General features: G+C 39.9%; 2 protein-coding genes and 1 long non-coding RNA gene across 2 annotated transcripts; all 3 read left to right on the top strand.

The window, feature by feature from the left end:
• LOC311287780 (growth-regulated alpha protein-like) overlaps window positions 1-18,757 on the top strand; it is a 176,579-nt gene that overhangs the window by 61,747 nt on the left and 96,075 nt on the right.
• LOC311288282 lies at window positions 4,071-5,250 on the top strand. Its single transcript, XR_014626910.1, has 3 exons — window positions 4,071-4,297; window positions 4,522-4,660; window positions 4,769-5,250. It is a non-coding gene; the product is annotated as an uncharacterized lncRNA (long non-coding RNA).
• Window positions 7,855-9,721, top strand: LOC311287781 (interleukin-8-like). Its single transcript, XM_084404815.1, has 3 exons — window positions 7,855-7,988; window positions 8,323-8,458; window positions 9,253-9,721. Exons 1-3 carry the CDS (start codon window positions 7,934-7,936, stop codon window positions 9,359-9,361), a joined length of 300 nt encoding a protein of 99 aa, XP_084260941.1. The 5' UTR covers window positions 7,855-7,933; the 3' UTR covers window positions 9,362-9,721.

Raw genomic sequence — 18,757 nt, 5'->3', positions numbered from 1 at the left:
TTGGTTCATTCAGTTTTTCATTATGCCCTCTGAATGCCAGATTACATGAGGCTAAAGTCAGAGTAACGTCAGTAATTCTTGTAAGAAAAGAAAAATTAACCTGACTCTTGTATTCGCTGTCAAGTTGCGCATCAATGGTAAGGTCGTTTTTCCACATATCATATGTCACGCAGGCTGCTATATGAGCATGTGAAGATTCGTGTTTCTTTATTTTCTTTGAAAGACCCTGCCAGTCATTAATTCCCACAGTCCATGACGGATGGTGTGATGGACATCTCCTGTCAGCAAAAAGCCAGCATGGCTCACAGTAGGCGCGGTCAATGTTTGGCGAGTAACACAACCATTTCCGAGGAACCGTTCCCATTTTAGAACGTTTTAAATAATAATCTTTCGAAAAACATCTGCCATTTTTGTCTCAGGGATAGGGTCCTTCTGGTTTACATGGTCCCATGTTAAGTATGGCCCTCTTCACACTGGCATCGGTTAAATCAACGGGAAAGTTTGCTCTGTCTGTTGGATACCGTGTACTTCTTGCTGTCACCTCCTCTGTAATATTTTCAGTGCAGTGACAGTCATCGTCTGGACCGTGAGATCCGCTTTTAGCATCTGAGTCCATGTCTGGCGTATCATTCACCACAGCCGCGCCCGCGCCCACGTTAGAAGTAGTAATGTCCATGATGACACTGCTAGCAAACTCCTGAGTAACGTTACCCGTGCTGGCTCTCGCAGCTCCTTCCCGCTGATTTGGAAGAAATATGGATGAAATTTTCGGTAGTTTTGCATTGAATTGCACTTTTCGGTGTTGGTTAGTCCGTTTTTGAGCTCCACTGACATATTTTCTTTTACTCATTTTGCGCTCATAAGCTTCACTCTCTAAACAGTTGCGGAAATTCTTAATCGTGATTGGATAACAAGGACAACGGATATGGTCATAATCGCCAAACACGGTAGGCTGCAATTACTACCAAAATAAAAGTCCTATACGTTCACGTTATAAAAACGCGGGAGCCCCTCGTTCACGTTATAAAAACCTATCCTATACGTTCATGTTATAAAAACGGGGGCCCCTGCGGGCCCGTCCGCTACGCCACTGGTAACACTGCCAAACAATCGTTGTATTGCTCAACAGCGCCTCATTGGACTAAGAAGGAAAATGGAAAGAAATAAGAAGTTCCACCAAGAATACGCAAGCTTTCTAGAGAATGTCATCAGCAGTGGCTATGCAGAAATAGTATCACAGGATGAATTGCGTTGTGGAGAAGATAACCTGTTTTATATTCCTCATCATGGAGTGTATCACCCACGCAAAGGCAAGTTACGAGTTGTCTTCGACTGCGGAGCTAAGTTTAAAGGAACTTCTTTGAACGAACAGCTTCTGCAGGGTCCGAACCTCACAAGTTCCTTAATAGGAGTGTTTTTACGATTCAGACAAGAACCAGTTGCTTTTATGTCTGATGTGAAGTCTATGTTCTATCAAGTCAAAGTGGCTGAGGAAGACAAAGACTTTCTAAGGTTCCTATAGTCCTAATGGTGATCTGTGCAAGCAAGTTGAAGAGTACAGAATGACTGTACATCTCTTTGGAGCAGTGTCGTCACCTAGTTGTGCATGTTATGCTTTAAGGAAGACTGCAGACGACAATCGGAACAGTTATTCGGACAAAGTGATTGACACGGTACATAGACATTTTTACGTGGACGACTGTCTGAAAAGCTCACCATCTGTGCAGAAAGCAGTACAGATTGTCCATGACCTGGCTCACCTTTGCCAGAAAGAGGGGTTTATTTGTTTGTTTATATGTTTGTTGTTTTTATTGTAAGATGTTTTTTGTTGTATTAATATGTTTATAATTGTTATGTCTTGTTGTGCCATGAACAATTAGGGGCCGGTAGTGTTGGAGCCATTCTGTGTATTGGGATGGCTTGGCGCTGTGTTCTGCCACAAGTCTACTTAAAGGTACAATATGCAAGAATTTTGCATTAAAATATCCCATAATCTCAAGGCCAGTGTTATCTATTTTGTTAAGTTGATTACTTACAATATCCCAAATGTTTCCAACTATTTTTAAATCGTGAGAAAATTGCGATTTTAACCAAGGAAACGGGGCGTTAGAGCAGGGGGGAGCTGGGAGTCGCCAGTCAATTGCGTCAAATCCGCGTTACCCTCGGTTTCCGCTCGTACTGCGTGGAGTCCTGGACAAATGCGGAAGTTGTAGTTGTAGCGTCTATCAAGCAACAAACGTTAGCTTGTTTCTTGCAGTCGTTATGGAACACAATTATTCTTTACCGATTGCAGCTGGTTCTGTCGACAAAGCATGCTTAATTTTATATTTTCCAAATGTAGCATTTGGTAATAGTTATGTTTATGTAAGGGAAGTATTATTGCTTTAGATTTCTGTTTAGTTTATTGACATTGTTTATCACGTCTGGTGTTTATGGCCATGTAAATAAATATAGCATGTGTTATACATAAAGATTAATCAGTATTTTGGCAAATGATGTGGGTATGTTCGAATGTACTTTTACAACAATTGTTTAGAACACGTAAAACTGCGCCGCGTTATCACAACAATGACATACAGTAACATCTATGATAACCAATTTAGTATTAAACCTTACTTTTCTTGCGGTTAATTCATTTTAATGAAATAAAAGTGTGATGAGGTTCAAGAGTCAGGAAGGAAGACAGGGGTCGGCGTGACTGGGACTCGTACTTTATTAAAATAAAGCAAAACAAAGAAAAAGTCGTGCACAATGCGCATTCACCGTGGCAACCGCGACGGCACAGTTCAACAGTTCAAAAATGAGAGCTCGGATCCACCGGTTTTCTTTCTCTGCGTCCAATTTTCTCTCCAGTCTCTCTCTCGTTCCAACGCGCGGCTTAAAAGCGGTCTCTCCACGCGGATCACAGCAATAAGACACAGGTGTTCGTCATTTGCACTTGACCTACTTGCTGTTGTGCACACACACGCTACATTGATTAAGGCCAAGCATGCGCCCTTAAAATAGCATATGAATAACATACACAGCGCCACTGACTTTAAACAGTTTTTTTTCGGTCAGTGGCACAAATGTTTTCTAAACCTGTAAAATAGCATGAGGGAACGTTTGCGCCGGAACACGCCGCCTCTTTGCGCTGAACCGCCCCGGGAGCGCAAGTGTATTTCTTAGTTAACCGACGTGCATCTGTGGAGGGAAAAGTCCGCTTTGCGCGGGTGCAAAATAGGAATGATACATGCGTCGGTGTACAAAGTCAATTGCGCTGGGTGCAAGATAGGGCCCAGGGGCTAATTAGTGCAGGTGTGGCGCACAGTGAGGTGCATGGTTTTTGACCGTGAGACACGGCATGTAAACACGGAGACTGACTTGAGTTAAGTTTTATTGAACAAATGTTTCATTTTTCATTATATTAATAAATGGATTGGCATATCCGACTTTAAGTTCAGACTTTTGAAAGTTTATTATTTTTACTGTATTTAATTATTTAAGCCACAAGGAAACAGTACGTCGAAAACACGCGTGCAAAACAACTTAAATGTGCGCCAACAACAATTTAATAACACATTTGCATGTACACTTGAGAAACATTTGATAGCAATTGTAAATGTAAAGTGCTTTGAGTGCTGAGAAAAGCTCTATATTCAATGTAACAAATTATTATTATTATTATTAATTGTCATTATTACATATTTCAAAAGATGTGTACATTGCATTATAATATGCAATTCAATATATTATATAATGTAAACTTTTACATTTACAAATAAATTGTGCTAATTGTGCTTGACTTTCCAAAACATCAGTCCATCTCTTAGCTGTGGTTAAATGTCATACCATGTTTGCAGACATTTCCAAATATCTTCTGTCGAAATCCACACTTTAGGTGTATAGAACATTATTATGATAGATTTTATTGACTTTTCATCAATTTACAATCCCCATTTGATCTTTTTCTTCCTTCTGCTGAAAATGCTTGTCATCTGTGAAAAATTAGGCTTAAATGAGTCTAAAGCTAAATCTCCTGTGCCTTCAGCAGAATTTGGGTTAACTGAAGAAAGACCTGTTGCACAATCACTTTAAACAAGCATGATGTCAGTAGTGCGGTACTTTAAAAGAGAGAGTCCTGCCAGATAATCCACAAACACTATCAACAGACGGTAAAGTGAATTCCGGCAGCTTTACCGCTTCTATAGCCTATACTTACACATTGTTTGCTCAGTGGGAAATTTCACAAAAATGAAGTTCACCATTGCAGCCTTTCTTTTTCTGACCTGCATGGCACTGCTGTCCACAAAAGAAGGTAAGCAGAGGCATTTTCTGCATGTCATTGGCAATATCAATTGTACAATTGTTTTTAAAGGATTGAAAATTATCATGTGTCAAGTCACCTTTATTTATAAAGCACTTCATACAATACAGATTGTTAGATCAGTGATGCAAACAGAATTCAGTTCTGCTGTAAATCAGCTCTAAAGATATGTTGAAAGAATTATTGCTCACTCTTATTTCTCTCTTTTCATGAAGTATTCGCTGCTAGACTGTTGGCTCTACAGCTGCGCTGCCCGTGTATTCAAACATATTCAGGAAAACCAATTAATCCAAAACTAATTCAGAACATAGAGAAGATTCCTGCAGGAGCAAAATGCAAAAACATGCAGATCATGTGAGTGTGATATACACCAAAGATCAGTACAATCTGGATGCATGATAGATAGAAGGCATTAATCTGTTTTTTAATCGGTGTTCATTAAACCTTCTTTGTCTTACATAGTGCCACTCTGAAACAAGGACAGACCTGCCTCAATCCAAAAGATGAATGGGTGAAAAAGATCATCGAAGGATAATTTCTCATCTATGTTTATATGCAAAAGCTTATGGTGTTTAATGGTTATGGTTATTAGAGATCTGTGCCATTCTACTAACTACAAGTAACATTGGAACTACATGTCAACTAACTCTCATTAGAGTATTAGTAGAGTGTAGTAGACTGTCAGTAGACTGTTATGAGGTTATGGTTAGGTGTTAGGGTTCGGGTTCGGGTTAGTAGAATAAGTTGAACATGTAGTTGCCAAGTTACTTATAGTCACTAGAATGTCTGTTGGGGGGCCAACAAAATAAAGTGTTAGCAGATATTTAGCAGACAGTCTACTAATAATCTAATGACAGTTAGTTGACATGTAGTTGCAAAGTTACTTATAGTTAGTAGTAGAATGTCTAAAGTGGAAATAAAGTGTTACCAAATTTTCTGAAAGCACTATTGCTCATCTACCATAAATGACACTTTGCATTTTAAAAAAGTACAGAAAATATTGTGGAAATCATGTAGAAAATATGTAGAAAATATATATTTTTTTTTTTTCAACAAATTTCAGAAAATGGTTTTTGTCCATTTCAAGATGGCAAACTATATGTATGAATCATATATAATTATTTGTGATAATTATAGCAGCAAGTAAGAAATAACTTTACTTTTATTAAATTAATAAATTCCACAGATACAAATAACATTTATGAAATTAATAAATTCCAAAGAAAGTCATATGGGTTTGAATCTACATGAGTAAATGATCACAATGTTTATTTTGTGGTAAACTATTACTTAAACATGTTTTGAGAGCTGGTATTATTTATATTTTGATGCCTGGGAAAATTGTGATTTCATAATAGCCTACATAATGAATGATGCAAGAATCTTTTTTTTTTTTTACTTGCATATCTTCCACTAAACTTCTTTCTGACATACATAATAGTGCATAAATGATTCATGTAATACTATACCAGAAGATTCACTTTACTTTCCTCCTGCTTGGAAGTCCAGTGGCGTCGAATTGAACACATGTGCTGAAACTTGTCTTGAATTTTAATTTATTAACAAATTTTTCATCATGCATTACGGCACTAAACTAATGCAGACCTCTTTTTTTTTTGTTGTTCTCTTTCGCGCTTGAACGAACAATAACACACACACACACATTTATGCCAAAATGTCCATTTTGTCGAGTATCCTCATAACAGAAATGCTGTCTTAAATTAGTAAAATAAAGTCTTAAATGAACAAGAGTAAATGAAAAAATTAGATGCGTGAGATCCCGTCAGCAGTGGCAGATTTTAAAGTGACAGCAGCCACTAATTCTGTCTGTCAGTAAAGTTAACCAAAGAACAAAGGGAACAGAGAAAAATTCTCACTGCTCTTGACTAAAGAACGCTTGCAGCTTTAATAAGGATTAATCTAATTTAATTCATAATTTATGCAGTGCGGACTGTTTGATAACCTAATTCAATTTCTATATATTTCATACCTGTTAGACAGGAAGGGCACATGTAAATATTACATTTATTTTGGGGTTTATGTGAGGATAGTTTTAAGTTCACTTACATTAAAAGTTGTTATAATTTTCAAAAGTAAAAAATCATTTTCATGGAGACATCAGTAGCTACAGTGATACTGCCCTTCATTCATAAAAAAAAATGCCATTAAACAACTTTTTTAAATAAAATAATTGTTTATTATTATTACAGTTTTTCTCAGTGGCTTTGGTGCATTTCTCACATTACTATTTACATTTGCACAACAGTTAGTTCAACCTCCACAACATTTAGTCATTTGTGCACATCATAGTAGCAGTTTCTCATTCCTTCCAACAAATTGCAAATGCTTTTGGACATGCATCAATTGCTTTCATACAACTCTCTGCTGTTTTATAACATTATCATTTGCTTATGTCATGTCAGTCGGAATTAACTATACTTGTGAATGCTGAATAGTCATTCCATATAAAACTAATAGTCCTCATTTCATTGCTTGAGTCATTACATACACAAATGTTGAACTAGTTGTCAAAATCTGTCAAGCAAATTTTACACATTTTTTTTAAATCTTTTTTTTTTTTCCTGAAAATGTCTCCTAAATTGAACAGTTTCTCTCAGGTGAATCTCAGCTTTCACTGATGAGGAACGTCTGGATGTGCATGAATGATTACAGTACTATGTATGTTGTATGTTCAGTTCCAATATGTACTGCCATATTGTTTACAGTTGTGCACAGCTCTACCCAAAGGGAGTTTATGTTTGTTGTAAATAAGGGTGTATTTTTTCTTTTGCACAATGCTGTGAACAAATTAGAATAGCAAAGAGCATATGCAGTAAAAATGTGAAACATACATATTCAGTGTCTTGTACTCAGTTACCTCACTAAATACAGTAATGTGTAACTTTACTGTATTTTTCAAATGGCTGTGCAAATAGTATATAGTGCTGTCTCGAGCATGTTCAGGTGGTGTCACCGAGATCTGACTTTTTTTGCATTGGAAAACATTTACAGAGTAAACTGTCATAATGAAAACATGACAAAGCCATTTGATTATCTTGCTCATAAACAATGGTGTCAGGACTTTTCATCTTGATGACACTGACACTGACACATTGACATCAATACTTGCTTTTGAGGAATGAGCTATCCATTTTGAGCAAGTGACACGCTTTTGCAGGTTATCAACTAGGTTTTGCAGTTTGTACTAATTGTTTTGCATTAACTGTTGTGCAAATGTAAATAGTGATGTGAGAAATGCACCAAAGCGACTGAGAAAAACTGTGACAGACAGACAGACAGACAGATAGATAGAACGATAGATAGATAGAAGCTTAGGACTCCAGGGGGATTTTGACCGTGGTAACCTGGAGAACATGAGATGTGTCCAGATGACACACGGCTGATAGACATGTGAACAGATGCAAACCACATATTTACACACAAGCCTTCACATACACATGAAGAGACACACAAACACACACAACGGTTAAAGGGGAAGTAGGAATAAAATCACGAATCACGAGGCCTTTGAAATCATAATATATAAGGCCGTACAGCAGCAGCACAAATAACGGCATCTGATCTCGAGTGTTCACTCGGAAATCAACAGCAGAAGCTTCACCCATCATGAACGTCTTCCTGATGTTAACCGTTATTGTAGCCAGCATCGTTCTGTCCGGTGGTAAGCTTCACATTCATTATCTGTCTATTATTCTTGGCTTCAATTTGCTGGCCATGTCAAATATCTCTATAAGAACAAATATGGAATATTATTTCTAAACAATACTCTCTAACAATGTGCGTATATAGTTTCATTGGAAATGAACATCAGCATTTCAGCATTTTCCTTGGAGCTTGCTTCACATTCTTCAAAGCTATTTCACACTGTTATTTTATAAATCCCTTTTTGCACAAGATTAAAAACACATGTGAGTTAAGAGTTGTGCAACTGATGTTGGTCACACTTTGCTTCTTTGGCCTTCCAGCCTTGCTAACCGTTGTCTATTTTTCCTCAGCTGTGCAGCCTCTTGGCGCAGGTTACAACAGCCGCTGCATGTGTCTGAAGCTGGAGTCCAGGATCATCCCGCCGGATAACCTGCGGCGTGTGGAGATCCTTCCTAGAGGCCCTCACTGCAAGACTACTGAGGTTATGTAAGTACTTCCTCACGGAGTCATGCGTCTTCCTGAAATATTTCCATTTAGTTAGGTATAGGATGTTGTAAATGTTTAACTGTCGTAACTGAAAATTGCACAAGCTTGAATTTTATTAGCTGATCATTTATTTTCATAAATTTTCACATCGGGCTTGAATATGAAAATAGAGCCGCAAATTCTAATCAGCATAACCATAAAACTTAATAAACGCACTACGTTTTAAGATTTTGAAAGAAGTCTCTTCTGCTCACCAAGGCTGCATTTATTTGAGCAAAAAATTGTGAAATATATTACAATTTAAAGTAACTGTTTTCTATTTTGATATATTTTAAACTATCGATGTTGAAAACAGTTGTGCTGCTTATAATATTTTGGGGAAATCCATGATACATTTTTACAAAGATTCTTTGATAAATATAAAGTAAAAAAAAAAAATTATTATTTAAAAAAAAAAAATCTTTTATGAAATTCTTAATGTCTTTACACTCTTGATTGTAAATTATTACATTGTTTAAATTAATACATTTTAAGCTTACTGTGATTTTTGTATATGTACATTTCTGAAATACATAACTTAGACAGATCTGATAACAGATCACTCTAAATTGTAATGTGGACTCGTGCATTTCCGGTAAAGCTGCTTTGAAACGATGTGTATTGTGAAAAGCACAATAAATATGAATTGAATTGATTCATTTAATGTGTCCATGTTGAATAAAAGTATCTTGCCGACCCAAATCTTTGAAACAGTACTGTATCTTCTACATAAATATTTTTTCTTTTCTTTTCAGTGCTGGTTTATCAAGTGGAGAAAAGATCTGTCTAAACCCCAGGACACCATGGGTTAAAAGACTCATTCTCTTTATTGAGAAAAAAGCGCGAGTGGCCAAGAAAGCGTAGAAGACATTTATGTTGTGACTAATATTGCTTCTATCATTCTCACTACTCACAAGGCACCTTAGCTCACTGTGTTTTGGAAAAGAGCACTTAAATGCCAGTTCTTGCAAAATAAGAGTTTTGTATTCTTGCATTCTGAGCCCCTCATTTTGATAGATATTTGTTTGTCCTGTCTAATGATTTCAAGACACCATGAACCCAATGATGTGCTACACCAAAGACACAGTCTGTTACACTGCATATATTCATTGTTTTCATTGTATACTGATGCAATCAGTTTTCAGTGTTGTTCGTTGAAAAGTATAAAAGTTGTGGAATATATGGATGATGTTTTTTAATAAATCATTTCTTTTATCAAATCAATTCTGCTCACTTTTCTTGAACTTGTAAGGTCTCCAACTCCCCTGGTAGTCTCTTGCAATGTAATTTGTCCAACTTTGTAATTTGTAATTTGTCTTAGCTGTCAGCCCCAGTACACTTACACAGGTCATATCAGTTATGAATTCCTCAAGATGCTTTCTCAACACATTTCCCGCTAATTTCTCAAAACAGTCACGACTATTACCAGACATCCTGAATATCGTTAATCATTCCCTACGGCAAGGAGTTTATCCTCAAATTTTTAAAACTGAAATTGTTCTTCTGTGCTCACTATACAGACCAATCTCTAATCTTCCATTTCTTATTAAAAATAGTATAAATTTCTTGCTTCCTTACAAACCACTGAACAGAAAAGGCCTAGTTCCAACCCTTGCAGATAAAGGTTTTAAACAATCTGCAAGTTATTCAGGACTTGTTTTTTTCTGGGGTTCGGCAACTTCTACCGGTGTTTTATTCGCAACTTCAGCCAACTAGCCGCACCTCTTACTGCCTTGACCTCCCCCTTGAACTACGTTCAGGTGGTCAGACACAGCAGAGGCTGTGTTTACCAAACTGAAAGGCCGCTTTGTTTCAGCTCCCATCCTAATAGCCCCTGATCCTTCACGTCAGTTTGTGGTGGGGGTAGGTGCAGTGCTATCCCAACGTTCTTCCGCAGACGACAATATGTATCCCTGCACGTTTTTGTCCCATCGTTTATCCCCGGCCGAACGTAATTACAACATTGGTAACAGGGAGTTGTTGCCAGTCAAGTTAGCATTGGAAGAATGGCGTCACTGGTTAGAAGTGTAGGGGGTACCTTTTATCGCCTGGACCGATCACAAGAAATGTAAGCTTAGCGTTAAGTTCTGCCAGGAAGACTCAATCAGCGCGTTATGAATTAACTCACTTCTAACCAATCATGTGTTAACACTCTCAGTATAAAAGAATGGTACTTACATCCGTCTGAGTTCGCAGATACTGACGGCGCCAATTACCTCCATCCTCCCCAACCACCTCCAAGATGGTCCTTTCCCTCCATCCTCCCCACCACCACCAGGATGGTCCCTTCCTTTACCTCCAGGGGGTCGGCTGCGCCCCTGCCTTCATCTTCAGGCGGGATTTACAGATTCCGTTACCCTCGCATTGCTTGCTAAGGATGGGGCCTACGCCAAAGACTATGCTTGCTGAGCTATTAATAAATTTACTCTTGTTATATCATTTTATCTCCCGAGTCTTTCTGGTAGAACCTGGAATATATCAGAACCACCAAAAGATTGAACTCCAGGCAGGCTCGGTGGGTACTTTTTTTTCCGGTCGTTTTGATTTTTCTCATTTTCTCATGATTGTCATTTTTGACTTTTCCGAACGCCCGTCTACTCCCGAGTGCATTTTACCCGAGACCCTATGTGTCTCCACACTCACATGGGAGGTCGAATCGAAGGTCAAGACGGCCTTAGAAGGGGTAACGCCTCCGCCCAGTTGCCTATCGAATCATTTATTTGTGCCAGAGGGATTACGGTCTGACGTCATTCAGTGGGGGCATTGTTCCAACGTGGCTTGTCATCCAGGAGTCAATCGCACTAGTTTTTTGGTCAAGCAACGATTCTGGTGGCCACTTATGGCTCGCGATATTCACAGTTTTGTTTTGGCTTGCTCTGTTTGTGCCACTGGTAAGACTTCCAGTCGACCCCCAGATGGGTTACTTCAACTGCTGCCTGTCCCTTCGAGACCCTGGTCCCATATTGCGCTAGATTTTATTACCGCCCTCCCAGGGCAACACGGTCGTTTTGACCGTGGTGGACCGGTTCTCAAGGCGGCCCATTTCATTCCCTTGCCAAGGAGACAGCGTTGACAGTCATAGATCACGTCTTTCACTTATGTGGCCTCCCGGTGGACGTGGTCTCCGACAGGGGACCCCAGTTTGTGTCCAAATTTTGGCGAGAATTTTGTAAGTTGCTGGGAGCGACTGTCAGTCTGTCCTCAGGGTTTCATCCCCAGAGCAATGGCTAAACCGAGAGAGCCAACCAAGATTTGGAAAGGGTGTTGCGATGTTTGGTCTCCAAGAATCCTTCCTCATGGAGCCAACAACTGTCAATGGTGGAGTACGCAACGCGTTACCAGTCTCATCCACTGGCCTATCTCCGTTTGAGTGTAGTTTAGGTTACCAGCCACCAATTTTTCCCAGTCTCGAATCTGAGGTCGCGGTCCCCTCCGCTCACGCCTTCATCCAGAGGTGTCACCGCACTTGGACTAGAGCCCGTGAGACTCTACTCCAAGTGGGGGCGCGCACCAAGGCTAAAGCCTTGTCTAATTTAAAAAAATTTGGCTTTCAACCAAGAACATTCCCCTCCGCTCCGTTTCTAATAAACTTGTTCCCAAATTCATTGGCCCGTTCACTGTCACCAAGATCATTAGTCCGGTGGCAGTCCGACTCAACCTTCCTCCGGCATACAGGAGGATTCATCCCGTCTTTTTAATGTGTCTAAAGTAAAACCCGTGTTTCGTTCTCTTATTAATCCGCCGGGCCGGCGGTTCCACCCCCGCCGCAACTCGTAGATGGGGAACCCACATATTCAGTTAAGGGAGTCTGGGAACGCCAAGAGGCGTTCTGTCATGGTTCACGAATTCATTGTTTCCTTCTCGTCTTGTGTCATTGTTGTTATGTGTGTGTGTGTGGGCGTGACCGGGCTATTACCTCTGATCAGCGACACAGCCGACACCTTCAAATACTCACCGTTGTCTCCTCTCCATTGTCAGATCATTTGTTGATGTCTCCGCGTGCTGTCTCTTGTTTTCTGTTCCTGTTGGCGTTCCTGTTCCTTGCTGCTGTCTGGTGTTCGTGAGTCGGTGTTTCCGTTCGGTGTTGCAGTGTTCCTCGTTCTGTGTCTGGATTACATCACCCATTCACCAGCGGACTTCATCACTTCACCACCATTCATCTGTGTTGTCCATCGAGGTCCCTGCACCATTCATCGCCACCGTGTTGCTGCTTATATCTTCACTCATTGTTTTCTACTAATAAAGAGGCTGTTCACTCGCAGTTTTGCTTCCTCGTATTTCGTCATGACATACCCCCACCTCTACCAGAAGAACGCGGGAGATCAAATAATCCATAGCCAGCAGGAGTCAGTTTATTAAAAAGAAGACCGTCAGATTCTTTGTGCCATGTTTCAGTTAAACAGACAAGGTCCAGCTTTTGTTCTAAAATAATGTCAGATAAAATAACAGCTTTGTTGTTGAACAGTTAAACAGTGCTGATTTCAGCAGACGCGGGGGAGTAGATGAATCCGATGCAAACTCCACACTCCTGAGTGCTGATAAGTTATTCAAATTTACCCCTGTAGGTCTAAACAGCAGTCTATGGGGTTTGCGCAGAAATCTCGGATAAGCGACAGGTTTAGATGTTGAGCATAAAAAACTACGCCTTGAAGAGCGATGTATGTAACGCTTAGGTTGCAGTATTCCAACATGACTGCAGAGAGCACGTATGTCATTTGCCGTATCTAAATGTCCATTCAGGTTCAACAGCTGGCGAGCAGTGTACCTGAGAGCCATTCAGGGAGGGTCCACACCAACAGCAGCCTCACAGCGGTACAAGCAGTGTACGTCCTGGGCCAGGCAACAGAAGAGTTAATTCCAGTAAACAGCACTCAGAGATAAAAGCAGTAGTCCAGCATGCGAAGCATGATTCCACATCACGGCAGAATAAAAAAAGACACAGATAGTCTTCACTGGCTCACTGGCTTACTACTAAAAATAAACGGGAGAGAGGAGTGGTAGCCAAAACTCGCCAGTGTGCCCTTTCAACCGAGAACATATGTTTATGATCTGATTGGAACCAAGATTGTTTTCTAATTGACTGGATGTGTGTGTTGCAGATATGAATGAGCTGCAGTTGAGTAAACGTGTCATGGAAGCCATTACCAAAGAGAGACTGGAGGAGGTCAGAGCAGCAGGACTGGGTTTTCTAGATAACAAGTGTGGGATTTTTATTCAGTCATACTTTTATCTCAATTTCCAGCTCAATGACACCAATAAACTTAATGAAACATTTCAGTCTGGCTTCCTTACAAACCACAGAACAGAAAAGGCCTTGATAAAGGTTTTAAACAATCTGCAAGTTATTCAGGACTTGTTTTTTTTAGATCTGAGTGCAGCTTTTCACACCGTTGATCATGAGATTCTACTCGACTGAACCGAGTCTGTCAGGTCCAGTCTTAGACTTGTTCAGATCCTACTTAAGAAGCAGGGAATACTATGTTACACCTCTAGATGTTGTGGCATATATTGTGGCATTCCGCAAGGCTCAATTTTGTGCCCTCTATTATTCATAATAGCAATACATTATAACAATATAAATGTGGATGTCACAGAACTTTCTACTTCTGAACAACTATAATCTTTATAATGATGATGAATCACTCATGTTTTGTACTTCTGTCTAAGTTCCTTTGGATAATAAAAGCATCTGGTAAAATATGAAATAATGAAAGTATCTCTTCTAATTTTTTTTTAATTATACCAGTGAAATGTAACGGTTCAAATATACGAATAAAAAATTTAAAGTAATGTAAAAAATTAATGTACAAAAACATGTAAACAAACTAAACATCAACACGTAACACTTGCTGGACAGTTAGAATGTGGATATGTGTGATTTAATAACCAAAAATCACTAAATATGAGCTTTTGGTTACCAAATGATCATGCATATATTATTGATTTTTACTGGTATTTGCCAAATGTCATATTTGCTGGAACAAAGTTAGTTTACTGATGTAAAAAAAAAAAAAAAAAAAAAAAAAAAAACACTTCAGCAAATAATGAAAAACGTATAAGTAGATGTTCAGAAATAAATACATATACGTCAAATGATAATGTTATAAGAATGTATATAGGTTATATTATATTAGACCATATTGATTTTATTGACAATTTATTAACTTGAAAAATGTGCAGTCAGAACAAATGGCCCTATATTTGAATTTCTTTTTCAAGAACTAAAAACAAAGGTTGGTTTTACTGTGCTTGCATGTATGTATTATGTATATTTAGCAAAAACTTAAGGTATATCAGTTCCCTTTCGTGGTCACTACGAGTTACGTCAGTGACGACGAATGGGGTTTCGCTTAGAAAACCTATCACCTTCGATATTAGAAAACGAGCCAATGGCAATAAAATGCCATGGGTCTGCGGAATTTGCATAGCGTAACTCCGCCCCACCTCGTGGGTATATAAGAAAGTACAACGGCAACATGCAGATATGTTTTCGCTTCGGAGCCAAGAGCATCTCTTCACTCCACAAAGCCAAAGCCTGAGTTTACTCTTTCTCTGCATCATCCTTCGAGACGAGCGACTCTGGTGTGATGGCAATTTCCAGCGAGTGCACATTGCCTGCTGATCTGTGCAGTGATCTGCCAGTAAGTGTGTTTCTCCCTGGTCGCTTCAACATCCGCAGAGTTTTCCTCTCACAAAAAGAGCTTGCACGCGGCACGTCTTTTTAAAGATGCCTCGCCCCGTGCACTTCTGGTTGCGGTCAGACTATGTCTGATTCTGATGGGCACAATTGCTGCTTTGTGTGTTTGGGCATTGATCACGCTAAAGCAGCGCTTGTGGATGATTCAAGTTCTCACTGCGGGAAGATGACCATCTCAACGCTACGGTCGAGACTCAATGACCTCATCCGAGCGAGAGTCCCCTCATCCACACCCCGATCTACGGTCTCCACGAGAGGCTGTACTTCGGCTGGTGGCCAGGGTGACCTGAGGGTGACAGTGTGGAATAAAACGCCATCGATTCGTACGCGGCCCACACACCCCTCAAGCGTTGTTACCCGAGAGCGTTCAGATTGAGACCGCCGGTCCCTCTACGGTGGTCCAGCGTGTCTTTTTCGGCGCTCCAGAAGAATATTGTGGGCACAATGTGGGCAGGAGTCCTGGGGAAGTGACGATTCAGCTGTGCTGCCACCCTCGGGTGTTCCAGCATTGTCCGAGTCAGATCCCGAGCTGACGGCCATGCTTTCCCGGGCTGCCGCGAGCATTGGGATGGAGTGGAATCCTCCGCACTGTCCTCAGCGCTCGCGGCTGGACGATTGTTTTTTGGACGCGGCCGCTGACCCCCGTCGGCGTCCAACCCCAATACCATTCTTCCCGGAAGTGCATGAGGAGGTCTCAAGGTCCTGGAAGGCACCATTGTCTTTCCGTGATCGCTCGTCGACCTCCTCCGCCTTTCCTCCCCTCAATGAGGCCACTGCCCACAGGTACACTGGGGTTCCCCCGGTGGTATGCTCTGTCGCGATGCAGCTGTGTCCGCAGAGCGCTTCCTCCCGCGGTGACCCAAAGCACCCATCCAAAGCCTGTAGATTTTCGTCTACCCTGGTGGCGAAATCCTATAGAGCTGCGGGACAGGCAGCCACCTCTTTGCATGCCATGGCCATTCTGCAGGTCTACCAGGCCAAGATGCTCAGGGACATGCACGAGGGCAGGACTGACCCAGGGCTCTTTGATGAGCTGCATGTCGCCACCGACCTCGCTCTCCGAGCGACTAAAGTGAGCGCACGCTCCCTGGGCCAGGTGATGTCCACAGCCGTGGTCCAGGAGAGGCATCTCTGGCTGAACCTGGCTGATATGCGGGATGCCGAGCGGACTCGTCTCCTTGACACCCCCATATCCCAGGCCGGCCTCTTCGACTTTGCCCAACAGTTCTCGACAGCCCAGAAGCAGACTGAGGCTATAAAACATACTCTGCCCCCACGGCCCACTGCTGCCTCCACCCAGCCGTCCAGCTGCTAAACGCCAGGCTAAGCGGCTCCCCTGAGACGGACAGCTCAGGGTTGGCAACCAGTTTTTCCCAGGAGATGGTAACAGGGCCACTCCTTCCCCTGGTGGAGGGGGAAACTCACAATTTTAAAGTTATTTTAAGTTATTGATGACTAAGGCATTAATAATGTTACAAAATATTTATGTTTTTAAATTAATTTTATTCATCAGAGTCTTAATAGGATAAAAATACACCACTGTTTCCACTAAAATATGAAGCAGTACAACTGTTTTCAACATTGATAAAAATAATCAAAAATGTTATTGGAGCAGCAAATCAGAATATTAGAATGATTTCTGAAGGATCATGTGACACTGAAGACTGGAGTAATTATTTATTAAGAAAATGAAAAGACATGAATAGGCAAAAAAAAAAAAAAACATTTTTTTTTTTTATTCACCAATACATTTTTAGGTTTCAAGCTTTTTTTAATCCAAACTTTGTATAAAGATGATTCTCAATTATGTCATGAAAGATATAACAGAATGATTTGATATACCATATTACTTTATGCAGTATGCGTGTAAACATAGCCATAAATGCCATTCCTCTTCTATGCAATGCATACACCTGTATCTAATTTGCATATTTATGTGTTTTTGGGATAACATGTAATTAAGAAAGACGTGTAATAATTGGGAATATTTTCATAAGAATATGTATGTATAATTTATTTCCCTCTTCATTTGTTGTGTCTCCCAAAATGCCTGATTAACATGATTTAAAATCCCCCTGTAGTCAATAATTGTATTCCTTAAAACTCATCTTTGATCACCAAAATTACATATTTCAACGGTTTTTCCTTAGATTTTTTATTTTTTATTCATGCCTTAAAATTGCTTGAATGTAACTCTACACCCTTGCCTCATTTAGTATAAGCAGTTCTATGAATATGCAAATGAGCCCCGCCTCCACTCACTCACTCAGCTCAGAGATCCACTCGTTGACGATCAAACGTTGATCTGATTGGTTACAAGGTAGTTTGTGACATCAGAAACACCAGCGATTTTAAACTGTCTTTGGTTCACTGCAGTTTTAAACAGAAAATACTCAGCAATGGTGTTGACTTATGAATTTGCTCATGGTTTGTCTTAAAGCATATTAAAAACACCACATAGACACATAAACAACATTAAAAGCTTGATTTTCACCACAGGGGGACTTTAAGTCCTGATGAAATCAAGGTTGTGTTTCGTAACAGAAAGTCATATTCTGATTTGAAACCCCATTATATTTTCCTAAGATGTTGATTTCTAACAAACAATTTAAAAATTAGTCAGATTTAAATGATAATTACAAAATATCATCACATTTCCATAAGAGTGCCCATAAAGTTTCCATAAAGAGTCCTGAATGTGCTCTTTACAGGACATCCAGACCTAAAACTGTGACATTCAGAGAAATTTGCTAAAATATAATGACCTCTACCGAGGAAAAATGCCTATTCCTGGGTCTCAAGAGGATATTGCTTTATAATAATAATAATAATAATAAACTGTTTTTTATATAGCGCCTTTAAAAGTAGCATCTCAAAGCACTTTACATAAAAATATGAAATTAAAAGATACACATAACAGTGCAGGCAGTAAAAAACTAACTAAACAATAAAAATAAAAAGCCAATATAATAACAAACAAAGTAATCACATGAATCACATAAAAGTTACCCTAAAAAAGTCAGTTTTAAGGGACGATTTAACAACACTAAGGGATTCTGTATTCCTAATCTCAGAGGGCAGGGAATTCCACAATTTAGGAGCCAAAGAAGAAAAAGCCCGATCACCCATAGTTTTTAGCCGTGTTGTTTGGACAGTTAAAAGACCAGCTTCAGAAGAGCGTAGAGCACGTGTAGGAGTGTAGGGGGTTAAAAGCTCACATAAATATTGAGGGGCCAAATTATTCAAGGCCTTATAAGTGAGCATGAGAATTTTAAAATCAATACAAAAACTAACAGGAAGCCAGTGCAATTTTTCCAGGATAGGTGTGATGTGCTCCCTTGCACTGGTCCTAGTCAGAATTCTAGCAGCTGAATTTTGTACTATCAGGAAATATATTATATTTATACTATTTTATAATATTTAGGAAATATCAGTTTACATTTCCAAACATTCTTTTAATTGTAATAATCCAGTGAGATTTGTGTATGCACAAGGAGTCTGACAACAGCCGGTATGATCTGATCTCACCATCATCGAGTCCGTCTGTGATTACATGAAGAAAC

Source organism: Rutilus rutilus (assembly GCF_951802725.1).
Source record: "Rutilus rutilus genome assembly, chromosome: 3".
NCBI lineage: Eukaryota > Metazoa > Chordata > Actinopteri > Cypriniformes > Leuciscidae > Rutilus > Rutilus rutilus.
Note: the sequence above shows the minus strand (reverse complement) of the source record. Positions and strands in the feature narration are given on the sequence as shown.